The sequence below is a fragment of the Pelodiscus sinensis genome, chromosome 1, assembly GCF_049634645.1.
Source record: "Pelodiscus sinensis isolate JC-2024 chromosome 1, ASM4963464v1, whole genome shotgun sequence".
NCBI lineage: Eukaryota > Metazoa > Chordata > Testudines > Trionychidae > Pelodiscus > Pelodiscus sinensis.
The window spans coordinates 23,131,483-23,146,905 of NC_134711.1; the positions used below are offsets into that span (position 1 = coordinate 23,131,483).

The window sequence follows — 15,423 nt, forward strand, 5'->3', positions numbered from 1 at the left end:
TCCCCTGCTGTCCTGACTCCTGCCCTTCTCACTGCCCTCAGCCTTCCTGAGTCCTGCCCTCCTCCACCAGCCCTTCTCTCCCCCCTGTGCCCACTCCTCCAGTAGCCCTACTCTGATCTGATCCTCATCCCCTCTCCTAATAACTTCCTCTACACACCTGCCCTGCCTCTCTCCTCTGGTGATGGTCCCTCTCCTGCAGGTGTCTGCCCTTCTGCTTCACCCCCAGAATCCCCTGGCACCTGCACCCTCCTGGTGCCTCCCACTTCCCTTACTGCCCCTGCCCCCTTTGCTCTCTTTTTCCCTGATGCCCACCCCCTCACCACTCTCTGCCCCCGTTTCCCTCATGCCCCTGTGCCCTCACACATGACTTGCTCCATCCCTGCCTTCCTCATGCCCACCCCTTCTTTCTAGCCTTCTCCCAGTACCTCCTCCTCCCCCATCTAGTCCCCAATGCCCTTACTCTCTCCTCTCCCGGCATCACCCTGTCTCCCCTCCCACTGACACCTCCCCTCCTGCCCTTTACCTCATTGTCTGCACTTGGCCCCTGGCATTTGTCTCTCCTACATCCCTGTCCCTTGGTGCCTTCTCCGTTCTTCTTCTTCTTCTCCTGACCGCCTCCCCTCCCCTACCCTCCCCTCAGCACAAGCCCCTTCCCCATATTTTTCCCCTCCCCTTCCGTCCCCTCCCTACAGTCCAGTCCAGCCCAGCCCAGCCCCTTCCCCTCCCACAGGGCCATCTCTAGGTTTTTTGCTGCCCCAAGCAAAACATTTTTGGACACTCCCCGCCATTTTAGTCGTCTTTTACAGGTTTGCATTTTGCAATGGGCTTTTTTTGTTTGTTTTCATTTTTGTCCTGGCATTTTAGCCCTATAAATAGCAAATTGCATTTTCATTTGTTTTTTTCCATAAAGGCAAAGGCGCTTCAAGTGAACTCCCCCTTTCGCTCCCTGCTGAGTCATAGCAGCCTTTTCCCTGGCCTGACCATCCCCTCCCTATGGACAAGCGCTCCTCACTCCTGACCCACAGGGGAAACAGGGTGCAGGGACAGCACAGAGCCAGTGGTGGGGGGGAAGGTACAGGAGTGGTGCGGAGAATGGGAGGCACAGAGCCAGAGGCACGCGGAGTGTGGAGTGCGGTGGAGGCACGGAGAATGGGACGCGGGGAACAGGAGGGGCAGAGGGATCGGGGTCTAGGTGTAGTGCAGGGAACGGGCACCACAGAGCTGGGGGTAGGGATCGGAGGGGAGCAGGATGCAAGGGCGGCGCAGAGCCAGAGAGTTGCAGGGAAGAAGGAGAGCAGGGAGTCCGGGGTACAAGGAAGCAGGGTGCAGGGGAGCAGGGGTGGCGTGGGGAACGGGCAGTGCGGGGAACGGGCGGCGCGGGGCGGGTGCAGCGAGCTGGGTGGTCAGCCGGGAGCAGTCTCTCACCAGCGAGGGGGTTGGGGCTATGGCAGGACTGGAGCCAGCACGAGCTGCTGCGGCCCTTTAAAATCAGCGGGGCCATGTCACGCCAGCATCCTGGCATCTGCCGCCATCCCGCTTCTGGCCCCGCCTCCTCGCGCTGGAGCTGCACACAGGCAGCCCAACACTGAGAATCACTGTATTTCCCCCTTCTCAGCGGTGCTCCACTCCTCTGCCTGGCCGGCAGATCGGATGGGGCCACACTGGCCGTAGTGTAGGCTTTAGCCAGCCCGTCACAACCGCCCACTGGGCCAGTCCATCCCTGCACTCGCCAGCTGATAAAATCTACTCGCCCCGGTCAAGCAGGCAAGTGAATTTGTCAAGCCCTGAATATGACCATATTACATTTCAACTATTCTGGCAAAATCTTATCTTTATAAAAGTTCTCTTTTAGGAATGGAGATTAGGGTTATTATATTTTGATTAATTAACTAATTAAATAGTTGATAGGATTTCCATCGACTATTTGATTAGTTGATAAGGACTAGTCTGGCGTTCTGCCTTTGAAATATACAAGAGCCACTAGGGCTGTTGTGCATTTCAAAGATTGAAACACCTTGTGCAGCTTGGGGCCAGCGAGGAGTCCCCTGCTGACCTCAGACTCTATGTGGATGCTTTCGCTTTGAAATGGCAAGTGCCCCAGCAGGGGTCTTATGCATTTCAATTACTGAAACGCTGGGTGGAGCCTAGGGCTGACCCCAGACTCCATGCAGGTGCTTCCACTTTGAAATGTGCAAGAGTCCCCGCTGGGGCTCTTGTACATTTCAAAGTGGAAGCACAGGGTATGTCTAGACTACATGCCTCTGGCAACAGAGGCATGTAGATTAGGCTACCCGGCATAGGGAAAGAAGAGGGGATTTAAATAATCCCCACTTCATTAAAATAAAGATGGCTGCCGCGCTGTGCTGACGATCAGCTGATCCGGCACAGCGCGGTAGTCTAGACGCGGATCAGTTGGCTGGGGGATCCTTTGCCAACCGATCCTGTAAACCTCATTTCACAAGGCATAAGGGATCGGTCGGCAAAGGCTTCCTCAGCCAACTGATCCGCGTCTAGACTACTGCGCTGTGCCGGATCAGCTGATCGTCAGCACAGCGTGGGAGCCATGTTAATTTTAATGCAGCAGGGATTATTTAAATTCCCGCTTCTTTGCCTATGCCGGGTAGCCTAATCTACTTTCCTCTGTCGCCAGAGGTGTGTAGTCTAGACATACCCGCAGTGTGGAGCCTGGGGCTAGTGAGGAGTCCTCCACTGACCTCGGACTACATGCGGCGTTTCAATCTTTGAAGTGCACAAGAGCCCCTGCTGGGGCTCTTGTACATTTCAAAGCAGAAGCACCAAATGGAGCCTGGGGCCAGTGGGGGACTCAGAGTCCCCGACTGACTCCAGGCCTCATGCAGTGTTTCTGCTTTGAAATGTACAAGAGCCCCAACAGGGACTCTTGTACATTTCAAAGTTGGAATGCTGCCACTGTGCCCCGTCCCCTCCCATGGAGCTGGAAATGGCAGGAACCAGCTTTTAAACTGGCTCCCCCCAGCACGTCCCCTTCCTCCCCCACTTGTGGCCACTTTCTGATGTGGGGAGAGAGAGAGCGACTAGTCTTTTGCTTATCAGATAGTCGACTAGTCGATTAGTTGCTTACATCCCTAATGGAGATTATGAATTTTCTGGCATTAGTGCAGGGTTATGGAACCTCTAACTCGCGTGCCAGATATGGTGCATCAGGGTTCATCAGTCCCCAGTGGGCCGCCAGATACTTTGTTTACCTGAGCATCCTCAGGCATGGCTGTTTGCAACTCCCAGTGGCTGCGATTTGCCATTCCTAGTCAATGGGAGCTACAGAAAGCAGTGTAACCTGGTCCACCGCCTTCTGCAGTTCTCATTGGTCAGGAATGGCAAACCAGTCGCTGGGATCTGTGAGTGGCCTTGCGTGTGGATACTCAGGTAAACAAAGTGTTTGGTGGCCCACCAGGGGTTAACTGGATGTTCCCCGCTTCTGTATTATTGGGAGCCAGCTCTGCAACGTTCTTGGTAACTAGAAGCCTCAGTCAGGACTATAGAGGCAATCCTGTTTGGTTCTGTTCAACAGATTGTATGAGTCAATGTTCGATCCTAAAAGCTTTCAATCTAAATAGACAAGATAGACACAAAAAGTACTGTCACCTTTATTTAAAGATGGGGAATTGAGGCACAGAGAGATTAAATAATTTACCCAAGGTTATGGCACAACTGAGAAATGAACCCAGATCTAGTGAGGGTATGTGCAGATGGGGCCAAAAGGCGGAAAAGCCTCTTCTGGAAAAAAAAATTGAAGAAGGTATGCAAATACAACTGCTAGTTGCATACCTCTTCCAAAAAAAACCCCACAGTGTAGCTGAACCCTGAGTCTAGTGCTTTAATGGCAGGGTTACCCTGCCTCTCAATTTTACTTTATTTCACAATTTTAAAGGCTTTCAAGTTTGCAAACCCCCTATAAGTTCCAATTTCTGCCATTTTGTAAAGGATCTCCTGTATGAATAGTGTGTAGATGTTCCAAAGCTATGGGGCTGATCTAGGCTCAAGGACATATACATGAAGGACTTGAACCCTTTCAACATTGACACCACAAGTTTAGAAAATGCTGCTATCAATAGGCTATTCTGGAGGGCTGTGCTGCACCAGGGAGTCAGGGTTGAAGAGACATGTTTAAGAGAGAAAAAAAGAAGTGAACAATGAGGAAAAGACTACAGGTCTTGAGATATAGTAATAATTGGACTTCAACCTCTGGTCCTGAACTTTATACAAAAGTGCTGTATCATTTACATTTGGCTAATGATTTGGTACAGTAGTCTCTAAGGGTATGTCTACACTACCACCTTAGTTCGAACTAGGGTGGTAATGTAGGCAACTGGAGTTGCAAATGAAGCCTAGGATTTGAATTTCCCAGGCTTCATTTGCATCTCGCCGGGCGCCGCCATTTTTAAATGTCCACTAGTGCGGACTCCGTGCCGCGCGGGTACCCGCACGGCACGGACTAGGTAGTTCGGACTAGGCTTCCTAGTCCGAACTACCGTTACTCCTCGTGAAACGGTAACGGTAGCCTAGTCCGAACGGTAGCGGACATTTAAAAATGGCGACGCCTGGCGAGATGCAAATGAAGCCCGGGAAATTCAAATCCCGGGCTTCATTTGCAACTCCGGTTGCCTACATTACCACCCTAGTTCGAACTAGGGTGGTAGTGTAGACATACCCTAAGACAGTACAAATCTTTGAATGATAAAATTTAAGCCTGTTTTTAGTGCTGTTTGGAATTTCTTCAACAAGATTTTGACTTTTGCAGAGAGATTTAAACAGCTGTATTTGATAATGGAAAAAACAATTTGATTGCCTCCAGGAGGAATAAAAGCATTATGAACTCATTGTAAACAGCAAGATGCCAAGACGAAATCCAGGATAAATTGTGCAAAAACATATACATATATTGAAAAATACAATAATTCTTCAGCTCCAAAATGCTGTTAAAACTGCAAATAGGTTTATCATTTTCAATGTTCCTGCTGTTTTATTCAGGTCTCTAAATCATGCTGAAAATTTTTTTATAAAAGAAACAAACAATACACATATGGGGGCGTGTGTGTTGATATATGGCATTCACATTAGAGGTTGCTGTCACAATATTTAAATGAGGGCTTCTCAATCTTTTTCTTTCTGAAGCCACTTGAACAAACTCCACAGCCCAACTGTGCCACAGAAACTGTTTTTTTTTGGGGGGGGAGATTGGGGAGAGGTTGATGGGGTTTTTTTGCATATAATAGCCAGGACCAGCATTAGGAAGCAGCAAGCAGCACAGTTCCCCAGGTCCCTACAAAACTAAGCTTCTCAGGCTTCAGCTTCAGCCCTTGGGCTACGTCTAGACTACAGGCTTCTTTCAGAAGCAGCTTTTTTTCAGAAGAGAAGGAAGTCTGTATTTTTGAATGGCATCAGATTGTGAAATGAAATAGTAGGTATAAAAACAGAGTGGGTCACTCAGGCTACGTCTAGACTGCAGGCTTCTTTCGGAAGAAGCTTTTTTCAGAAGAGATCTTCTGGAAAAACTTCTTCCGAAAGAGAGCATTCACACTGCAAAAGTGCATCGAAAAAGCGATCTGCTTTTTCGAAAGAGAGAGTCCAGACTGAATGGATGCTCTCTCACACGTAAGCTGTGATTGCAATGAATGGAATGGCCATGAGGGTACCTGTGCTTTTTCCTCTTTGGAGCAGTCCTGCTATCTGGGTATGTGTTAGTGTAGCACAGATCTGGGTCCACCCCTCATTTTTTTCTCTTTGCCTCTCAGAGCCTCACTTATCCAGGAAAAAGGTGTTCTTCCTCGTAAAATTAGGCTTACCCTGTTGAAAAAACCAACACGTTCTTTTGATTTAATTTTGAAAGAACGTGACAGCAGTCTAGATGCAGGTGAAGTTTTTTTTAAAAAGGCCACTTTTTTCGAAAAAACTGTGTAGTCTAGACATAGCCTCAGTCTGGACGCTAAAAACAGCACCATAGGCAGCCTCTGCTCCAGGCCTGGGAAGTGGTCCTTCTCCGGGAACAGCTGGGGTCAGGGCTGCAGGGGCTTCTGGGGCTGGACCGCAGGCTCCAGCCCTACAAACTGCTTTCTGGAAGGCAGATGGTAAGGGAAGGGGTAAGGGGAGAACTAAGGGCTGGCGATGAAAGGAAGAGGTGATGAAGGAAGGAGCTTGTGCTGAGGGGAGAGTGGAGGGGATGGCAGGAGAAGAAAGGGGAAGACACCAAGAGGCAGGGTGAAGGAGAGACAAATGCCAGGGTGCCAAGAGGAGACAATGAGGAAAAGGGCAGGAGTGGGGGAGGGGAGGAAAGGTGTCAGTGGATGTGGGAGAGGGGAGGGGACAGGGTGATGCTGGGAGATGAAAGGGGAGGAACAATGGGGACAAAAGAAAGGAAGAGGAGAGGGGAGCAATGAGAGCCTGGAGAAGAGGGGCTGAAAGGAGGAGTGGGCAGGAGGAAGGCAGGGAATGGAGCAAGTCATGTGTGAGTGCGCAGAGGGGCATGAGTAAAATTGGGACAAAGGATGGTGAGGGGGTGGGCATCAGAGAGAAAGAGGGCAAGGAGGGCAGGGGCAGTCAGGGAAGAGGGAGGCACCAGGAAGGTACATAGGAAAGGGAAAGTGTAGTGCCAGGGGATTGTGGGGGTGAACGGAAGGGCAGACACGTGGAGAGGTGGGACGGGCTGAGTAGAGAGGCAGTGTAGGTGGGTAGAGGGAGGTATTATTAAAAATGGGATAGAGAATAAAGACAGAAAATATATTAATGCCCCTATATAAAATCATGGTATGCCCTTATCTTGAATACTGTGTACAGATGTCGTCACCTCATCTCAAAAAAGATATATTGTCATTGGAAAAGGTTCAGAAAAGGGCAACAAAAATGATTACGGGTTTGGAACAGGTCCAATATGAAGAGAGATTAAAAAGACATGGACTTTTCAGCTTAGAAAAGAGGAGACTAAGGGGGGTTATCATAGAAGTCTATAAAACCATGACTGGTGGGATGGCTTGAAGTCAATTGCTAAAACAACACGAGTAAATGGGTTTTAGACCCAGAGCATCATCGAACAGTTCTATAGTGGTGGAGTGGAAATTGAGCGACGAGAGGCTGACAAAAATGTCAGGTGCTACGCCAACATGGAAAAGGACATCCCTTGCTGTGTGTTCTTACAATTGTAGGTCGCTAGCGAGGGAGGAAACGTTAAACCATCTGATGAAGGAAAAGAAAAGGATAAGATGCAACATCCTGCGAAGCCTGCGAAACCCGACGAAAGAAGAAGTTGGAAGTCAACTGGAAGGATGGAAGCACTGTGAGGCTCAGAAAAGAAGACGGTGCTAGAAACATTGGGGGAGTCGGATTTATCGTCAGTAAGGACTGGTCTTTGAAAGTTATATCATGCCAGCTAATATCATCACGTATTGGTGTGCTTCATCTTCAGATAGAGTCAAAGGCTACCCTCAAGGTCATCCAGGCCTATGCCCCCACAAGTGCAAGTGAGACCGAAGAAGTGGAAGAATTCTACCGAGAGCTTGAAAGAGCCCTCGCGCAAAAGTCCACTTACACTATCACGATGGGAGACTTCAATGCCAAGGTTGGATGAGGGAAAGCTGGTAAAAACTTCATAGGGAGATATGGCAGTGACGAAAAGAATGAAAGAGGAGAAAGGTTAGTAGCGATGGCAGAAATGAAAGAACTGTACTTGGCAAACACCTGGTATAAAAAGATCGCAACAAAGTGGACGTGGATTGCACCAAACGTGAAAAGCAAGAATGAAATCGACTATATTTTAGTCAATAAAAGGTGCATTGTTCAAGACATCTCTGTGGTGCAGCCTTTCAACATCGGCAGTGACCATCACTTGCTTAGAGCGAAGTTGATTTTCGACAAAGTGGTGGAAAAAAAGGTGTTATAGATGGCAAATAGGAAACGGTGTCCGAAGACATTCGATGAAGCAAAGCTGAAGAAAGCGATTTCTGGGTTTGACTGGAGCCAGACGGAAAAGTGTAAAGACTATAGTATCTTTGCTGACAAGCTCAGTTGTTGCTTAAAAGCAGCTGAAATTGAAAAGTCGAAGAAGGTGAAGGGAAGAATCTTGAAGGAAATGAAAAGCCAGCTGGAGAAGCGGAGAAACATGAAAAGGAGCTCGGATAACAACTTCGAGTACTCCATTCCGTGCAAGCTTAAATGGCAAAAGCTGAAGGACGACTTTGAGAACTTCTGGAAAGAAAAACTCCTCAAAACAGCCAAATCACGTAAGAGCTTCAGGACATGCAAACAGGAATTGATGCAGTATAGACTGAGCATAACAGCATTGAAGAACAAAGATGGAGAGACAGTAATCGACAGAGTAGGGATGGAGAAGGTCCGTAAGGACTTCTATACAGAACTATTCAAATCAAGAATCAACATCCCTCTCCCAACGCTCCAGGAGTCAGAAGAACGCATCTCCCCATAATCGTCAGCAAAATCTGAAGCGCACTATACCAGATGAAGAAGGGAAAAGCTCCAGGCAAAAATAGAATAATGTCAGAAATGATTTCCGCAGGAGGCGAAAAACTTTGGAAGACCCTCGCTTTAAGAGTCAGTCGATATCTTGAAGAAGGAAAAATACCATCAAGCTGGAAGGAGTCAAATACCATCTTGCTGCACAAGAAGGGCAATCAAGAAAATCTTAAGAATTACCGCCTTATATGCCTACTCTCTCATATTTACAAGTTCTTTACAAAGGTGGTAAGGAACCGACTTTCGCAGAGCCTAGATGAACAACAGCCAAGAGTGCAGGCAGGGTTTCGAAGAAATTTCAGCACAATCAACCATATATTTACCTTTAACCAGCTCCTAGAAAGAGCGAGGGAATACAAACTTCCACTGTGCATTGCTTTAGTTGATTATGAAAAGGCCTTCAATAGCATCGAGTTCAACGCAATATTAAAGATGCTCACAGAGCAGGGCATTAAGATGCAATACATCAATTTGTTGAAGGAAGCGAATACTGGATGTACAACAGATATTACTCTCCTTGAAACTCCCTTCCGTATCCCAATCGAGAAAGGCGTGAAGCAAAGAGATATGATTTCACCGAAACTATTCACTGCCTTCCTCAAAATGGTTATGAACAAGATCAACTGGAGAAGTGATGCCAACATAAACGGAGAACGATTATCTCAGCTCAGATTTGCGGACAACATTGTATTAATTGCTGAAAGCACCAACCAATTGCAGAGCATGCTACGAAGACTTGACAAGAAAAGCAGTCAGGTCGGTCTGAAAATTATTATTAAGCAAAAAAGTTAAAAAAATAAAAAAACCAGCATGGCCCCTTTAAGAACAAGCCAGTGAGGGCTGGGCCTGGTTGCTGAGTGTGTGTAGGGTTGCCAGGTGTCCAGTATTGACCCAGACAGTCTGGTATTTTCGCCTCCTGGACAGAAAAAAATCAGAAAATACTGGACATTTTAGGTGGCCGGTATTTCCTGAATTTTTTTTACCGGACAGGAGGCGAAAAAACCAGACGGTCCGGGTCAATATCGGACACCTGGCAACCCTAAATGCAAATTGGATTAATGCAATTGCAGGATAGTTTCATGGGGGTGAGTGTCCTGTGTGGGCCAAACTCATCCCCTCTTGGTAGAGGATGGTGGGAGGCGTTCTAGAGGCATCACAGGACACCCTTTACTTCTGGTCATGTGTCCATCTTGACCCCAGGAGTACTACCTCCAGGGGTGGCACTTCTTGCAGCAGGGGTGTGGCTAACGGGTCAGGGGGCCTGACTAAGGTGTCCCTAATTTTGGTTCAGAAAATATGGTCACCATATGTATGTCACCAGCCTCAGCGCTCCCCCTCGGGAATGGGTACCTCAGCCAGCCAGCCAGGGCGCCCGCCCGGTGCCTCTCACCGCACTGCCAGGCTGCCTCCCCGCAGAGTGCGAGCCCCTCCCCCAATCCCTCTTGGCTCCCCCCTCCTCTGGCACCCCAGCGCCCCCGACCCCACCGTCCTTTAACCAGCGTCTCCCCGCTCAAGCACCCAGCCGCTGCGCTGAGGCGTCTGCGCCACCAGGGCTCCTCTCACCTGATGTGTCCTAACCAGCCGGGTTCCTCCTCCGGGGCGTTTGGGTCCCTCCGGGGCCCCCTAGCTGCTGCCTAGCAGCCTCAAGCCGCATGTTTACCAGCCCCAGAGCGTCTCTGGTTGCCAGGGAGACACAGCCACCTTTCCCCTCCCCCCTCCTTTCCCCCTCCCTTCTGATTGGTGGGAATGTCTTCCCTCTGTCCAATAGGAGTAGAACACGAAAAGTCCCCCCCCCCCGCCCATTTCCGTGGCTCGCGGACAGACGACTAAAAGCCGCTGCGCGGGGTCAGGGTGTAGCCCGCTGGGATTTGTAGTTAATCGCGCAAATCCTTTCGCGATGAATTTGCCGAGGGCTTGGAACTACAACTCCCAGCGGCCACTTCGGCTCGTGGGGCGCACTGCTGCAGCCTAGACCCTGGCACCCCTTTCCCGGGTTCGAGTTATGTGAGGGAGCGGCGGTGGGTGGGGGGTCCCTTCCTCTGAGCTATGCTCCCCAGCCGACGGGCAGGGCGCGCCCCATAACTCGTCCGGTCGGGGGCAGACCCCACCCCGCGCGCGCTGCCCGGTTCCCATACGCCGCACCCCGCGCGGAGAAGGGCGCTAGGGCAAGCACCGGGCTCAGAGCCGGCCAATATGCGGGCCCCCTGCCCGGGCTGGTGGCACCTCGGGGTGAGGGTGGCAGGTGTCCGGCCAGGGCTGTTGAGCAGCAGCGGCCCCTGGCGAGGGCCGAGAGGCGGTAGCCGGCTCGCGACGAGCCTCACCAGCGGCGGCGGGAGCCCGCCGGGCCCCGAGGAGGGCAGGACGAGGGGCGAAAAGCCCCTCAAGGAGTGGACGCTGATTGTCAGCCCGTTCGGGCAGCTGAAGGTGCGGCTGCCCTGCCACGTTACCGTGCGGCCCCTGGACCCGCTGCGCTACCCGCACGCGGACAGAGCGCTGGTCACAGTCAGCGCGGAGGACAGCAGCCTGCCCCAGGCGGTGGATCTGGATCGCCTACAGGTGAAGTATGACGAGGCGCTGAAGGAGATGACGATAGTCTCCGACCACATGGACAGCAAGGCCGCTGTTGTTGTGAAGACGCCCCTGAAGTTTGGTAGGTCAAGACTAACTGCTTAAGGATACTGCACTGTGTAGTCGAGGTGTTTGTATGCCCCTCAGTGTGTGTCCAATCCCTGATCTCTCACACTCCCTGATCTCACACACTCTGAGGCATGCACCTGGGCCTGGGGTGACAACAGGGCCTGTTCCTTGGTCTCCTTGTTTCCTGGCCCAGGCCTCTCCTGCCATCCCCCTTTGTAATACTGAAGAGAGTGTTGCAATAGTGCCAGCCTCAGGCACTCAAAAATCACCAGTTAGCCTTGCCCCCCCCCCCTTAAAAAAAATCCTGAATTTTTAAAGGATTCTTGTTCTTTTTCTATTGGTTTCTGGGGCTTTAGGGTACTCTGACTTCATGTTTTCAAACTTTTCTGTGCTGCCACAGGAGCTAAAATGTACTTTTTATTTGAATGAAAGCTGAGGTATACACACTGTCTTTTGATTCTAGCAGTTGAAGCAGTAAGAAAAACCAGCAGGTAGTGTAAGAGTTGCTAATAAGTTGTTATTTTCCATCTGAGCTGGTGCAGTTGGCTGTGCACACCTGCAGTTCACAGATGTTCCCACGAGACTTGTTACATGCAGCCAACCTGCTACCCTCCAACACAAGCTCTAAGTGAGTCAGAGTCACGAGCTCTACTAGCTTGTGTTCTTTTGGGTGGCCCATCTGTACGGGTTACAAAAATTGGAAGACAGCAGTATCAGGGATGCCAGGAGAGGCCTCCTCTTTCCAAGTACAATTCCTATGTCATCTTTTAGCAGTCAGAAACTCCCTTTGAATCTAGACAGTGCTGTGACTACAAATCCTAGAGACAGCTCAGCGGTACTGCTGCCAGATACTAATAGTTGCTCACTAGGCTTGGGCCAATAGCCATATCAATTTTTTACTGCTTTGCACCAGAAGTGAACTGTTGTGTGACTGAATTCATAAATGTTTGAGGCTCTCATGCTATGGAAATAAGTACCATAAATGGCTGTTAAACAATATATGCAAACATCTTTTTTTTTCATGGGCTCATACTTACTCTGCAGGTACATTAGTCAATATACTGATTTCCCAGTGCCCCTCCTGCTTCCCTTGAAGAAGCAGGTGCACACATTGTGTATATATAGATATTTGTTATTTGAAGTTTGAGTATACTTTTGAGATCATAGGAATGGCATATTTTGAGATGACTGAAAATTTCAGAGGGAGGCATACTCTGTGGGCTATTCCTTTCTCTGCAGGAGGCTATACAGTGTACCTAAACTACTCTCTTAAAAGTCTCGGAAATTGGAGGGTATTTAGGATTTCAAATATTATCAGTTTGATCAAGGAAAATCATGTTGTAAAATAACACTTGACCAACAGTGAAATAGAAGAAGACTGAGCTTTGTAAGAAATTGAGTTTGTGGATTATTTTTGTGGCTGGTCGGTTTTTCTTGTACATGCAATTGCTATAGATTGAGACCAGATATTTTGGTATTTTAGAACTGTTTGTTTTTCTTTAGCACTAAGAAAGAGAGCCCCATTTTTTTGCTTTAACTGTTCTAGATTTGGATATCAAGACATCAGGGACTGGCTGCGTGAAGATTCAGAAAATAGACTGTGATAACTGCAGAATAGAAACTGAGATGGGGACTAGCATCTTAGAGTCAATAAAGGTACAGAAAGCTTTTCTTCCTCCATACTGATTATTTAAAAAACAGCTGTGTATTATGGAATACAGTATAGGCATGCAAAATAGCATTTAAGAAGTTAACTGTTTAAGTGTTACAATTAACCAGTTATCTGGCATGCTGCGGGGCTGGGCCAGAGTGGCCTCCCACGGGATGGGGCGGGAGTCTGTTCCAGCAATCCCTGGTAAGCATGCCAGTGGGGGTGATGCTTGCCAGTTAACCAGGTAACCCTTTATATCCATCATACGGTATTGTAAAGTCAGAATCTAGTCTTGAAGACATGGTATGCAGTGCACGTGCAAGAACTCTTGTGGAAATTACAGTAGCTGATCTCATTATTTTTAGTGCACTGGATTACAGTATGCAAGCGAATAATCATAGATGGCTTGAGACAGTGAACAGCAGAGCGACCTCAAAAACAGAAGCCAGCCAGCTGATTGTGCATTATAGAAATCTTCTGTTTCACTTAAATTGCCACAGGCCATCCACATACTACAGGTTGAACCTCTCTCAACTGGGACTCTCTGGTCCGGCAACATTCGTGGTCCAGCAGTTGTTCTGGATGTTGCTGGACCATAGAGACCCGGTGGAGGACCAAAGGTAGGAGCCCTGTGGGGGCCAGGAACTCAGCCAGGATGGCTGCAGGGAGGCCAGTGTCTAGGAGCCCTGCTGCAGGAGTCTGGCTAAGCCACTTTGACCTTTTAAATGTATTCAGTTAGCTCTTCATTCAAAAGCTCAAAGTGCGGTTTGCTGTGGTGAGACCAGGAGCCCAGTAGGGCTGGTGGAGATCAGAAGCCCCAGCAGCGGGACTGGTGCTGCCCAAGTAGGTCGGTTGCGTTGAGAACCCCAACTGAGCATAGGTCTGCTTTGGGGGAAGGGAGGCGGGAATCCTAGCGGTGGGACTGTGGGCTGGCGAGGACGGTGCTGCAGGGCTGGTGGGGCAGGAGCACAAGTGGTGGGGCAGTGGTTTGCCGTGGCGAGGCTGAGCGCCCCAGCAGCAGGACCCTGGGCTGCCATGTCAGGGCATCAGGACTGGTCGCATGTGGGGAGCCTGCCAGGAGGCCAGGCAAGGAGTGGAGCAGGACTAGGGGCTGATGGGAGGGGGACAGAAATGACCTCCCTGGTCTGGTAAAATCCCTCCTTTGAGACCACTCGGGTCCCAAGGGTGCCGGATCAGGGAGGTCTAACCTGTATTGTGAACTGGGAGCAGGGATGTCTAGTTACATGGGCCTACAGTGCCTTTGTTCCACCAGTGTTGGGGCCTGGAGGCCTGGCTCCACCAATGTCGATGCTGGGTCTTTCCTCTGGCCCCACTGCTGCCCTGGCACATCTCCCCCAGAGCATCCCCTTCCCATTTGCCAGTCCTCAAATGCCTCCCCAGACTGCCTCACCTGACCTGTGCCATGGGCAGCGGGTGAGAGCTCTAGACACCCTAAATTTACTCGGCAACTGCTACTGCTGCAGCCTGGCTTTCAGGGAGTGGTGGTGTTGAATCATAGAATACTAGGACTGGAAGGGACCTCGAGAGGTCATCGAGTCCAGTCCCCTGCCCTCATGACAAGATCCAGTACTGTCTAGACCATCCCTGATAGACATTTATCTAACCTACTCTTAAATATCTCCAGAGATGGAGATTCCACAACCTCCCTGGGTAATTTATTCCAGTGTTTAAAACCCTGACAGTTAGGAACTTTTTCCTAATGTCCAACCTAAACCTCCCTTGCTGCAGTTTAAGCCCATTGCTTCTTGTTCTATCCTCAGAGGCCAGGAAGAACAAGTTTTCTCCCTCCTCCTTGTGATACCCTTTTAGATATCTGAAAACCACTATCATGGCCCTTCTCAATCTTCTCTTTTCCAAACTAAACAAGCCCAATTCTTTCAGTCTTTCTTCATAGGTCATGTTCTTTAGACCTTTAATCATTCTTGTTCTTATCTGGACCTTCTCCAATTTCTCCACATCTTTCTTGAAATGTGGTGCCCAGAACTGGACACAATACTCCAACTGAGGCCTAATCAGCGCAGAGTAGCATGGAAGAATGACTTCTCATGTCTTGCTCACAACAAACCTGTTAATGCATCCTAGAATCATGTTTGCTTTTTTTGCAACAGCGGCACACTGACTCATATTTAGCTTGTGGTCCACTATGACCCCTAGATCCTAGTGCTGTGTCTGTGGATGGCAGAGAGGAGGAGACACATGATGCCCCTCCCAGTGGACTTCTTCTGGGGCTTGGGTGAGTGCTGGAATGGAGAGTTAGAATCTTGCTCTCTGGCTCCAAGCCTGGAGCAGCCTGCCTAGTTCACCACAAAGTCTGAACTCCTCATCCCTGGCCGAGACCCGCCTCAGAGCCCACACCTCCAGCCAGAGTCCTCACCATCCCCACATTCAGACTATCTGTCCCAGACCTCAGCAGCTCCCAAACCCTTAAACCACCCCAGAGCCCACAACTGAGCTTTCACCCCAATGCTCCTGAATCCCTCACACACTTCAAACCCCTCATCCTAATTCTGAGTCTGCACTCTCACACCAATCGTTCTTCCCTAGCTCAGAGCCCCTTCCATACCTCAAAGCTCTCATCCCCATCCTAGAGCCTGAAGCCCAAACCTCTGTCCCAG

General features: G+C 49.6%; 2 protein-coding genes across 5 annotated transcripts in view; one reads left to right on the forward strand and one right to left on the reverse strand.

Annotated features, from left to right (window-relative positions):
• CCDC146 (coiled-coil domain containing 146) overlaps positions 1-10,193 on the reverse strand; it is a 164,842-nt gene extending 154,649 nt beyond the window's left edge. The window contains exon 1 of the mRNA XM_075926722.1: positions 10,063-10,193. The gene's annotated coding sequence lies outside the window, so the exon portion shown is untranslated. The remainder of the gene's footprint in view (positions 1-10,062) is intronic.
• A 125-nt stretch (positions 10,194-10,318) lies between these two features.
• FAM185A (family with sequence similarity 185 member A) overlaps positions 10,319-15,423 on the forward strand; it is an 85,937-nt gene continuing 80,832 nt past the window's right edge. Inside the window, exons 1-2 of one of the 4 annotated variants that reach the window (XM_075926844.1) lie at positions 10,319-11,149; positions 12,683-12,792. In XM_075926844.1, the coding sequence (XP_075782959.1) occupies positions 10,693-11,149; positions 12,683-12,792 (567 nt within the window). In that variant the 5' untranslated portion in view covers positions 10,319-10,692. The remainder of the gene's footprint in view (positions 11,150-12,682; positions 12,793-15,423) is intronic. The other 3 variants (XM_075926832.1, XM_075926836.1, XM_006137562.4) reach the window with 3 other exon arrangements.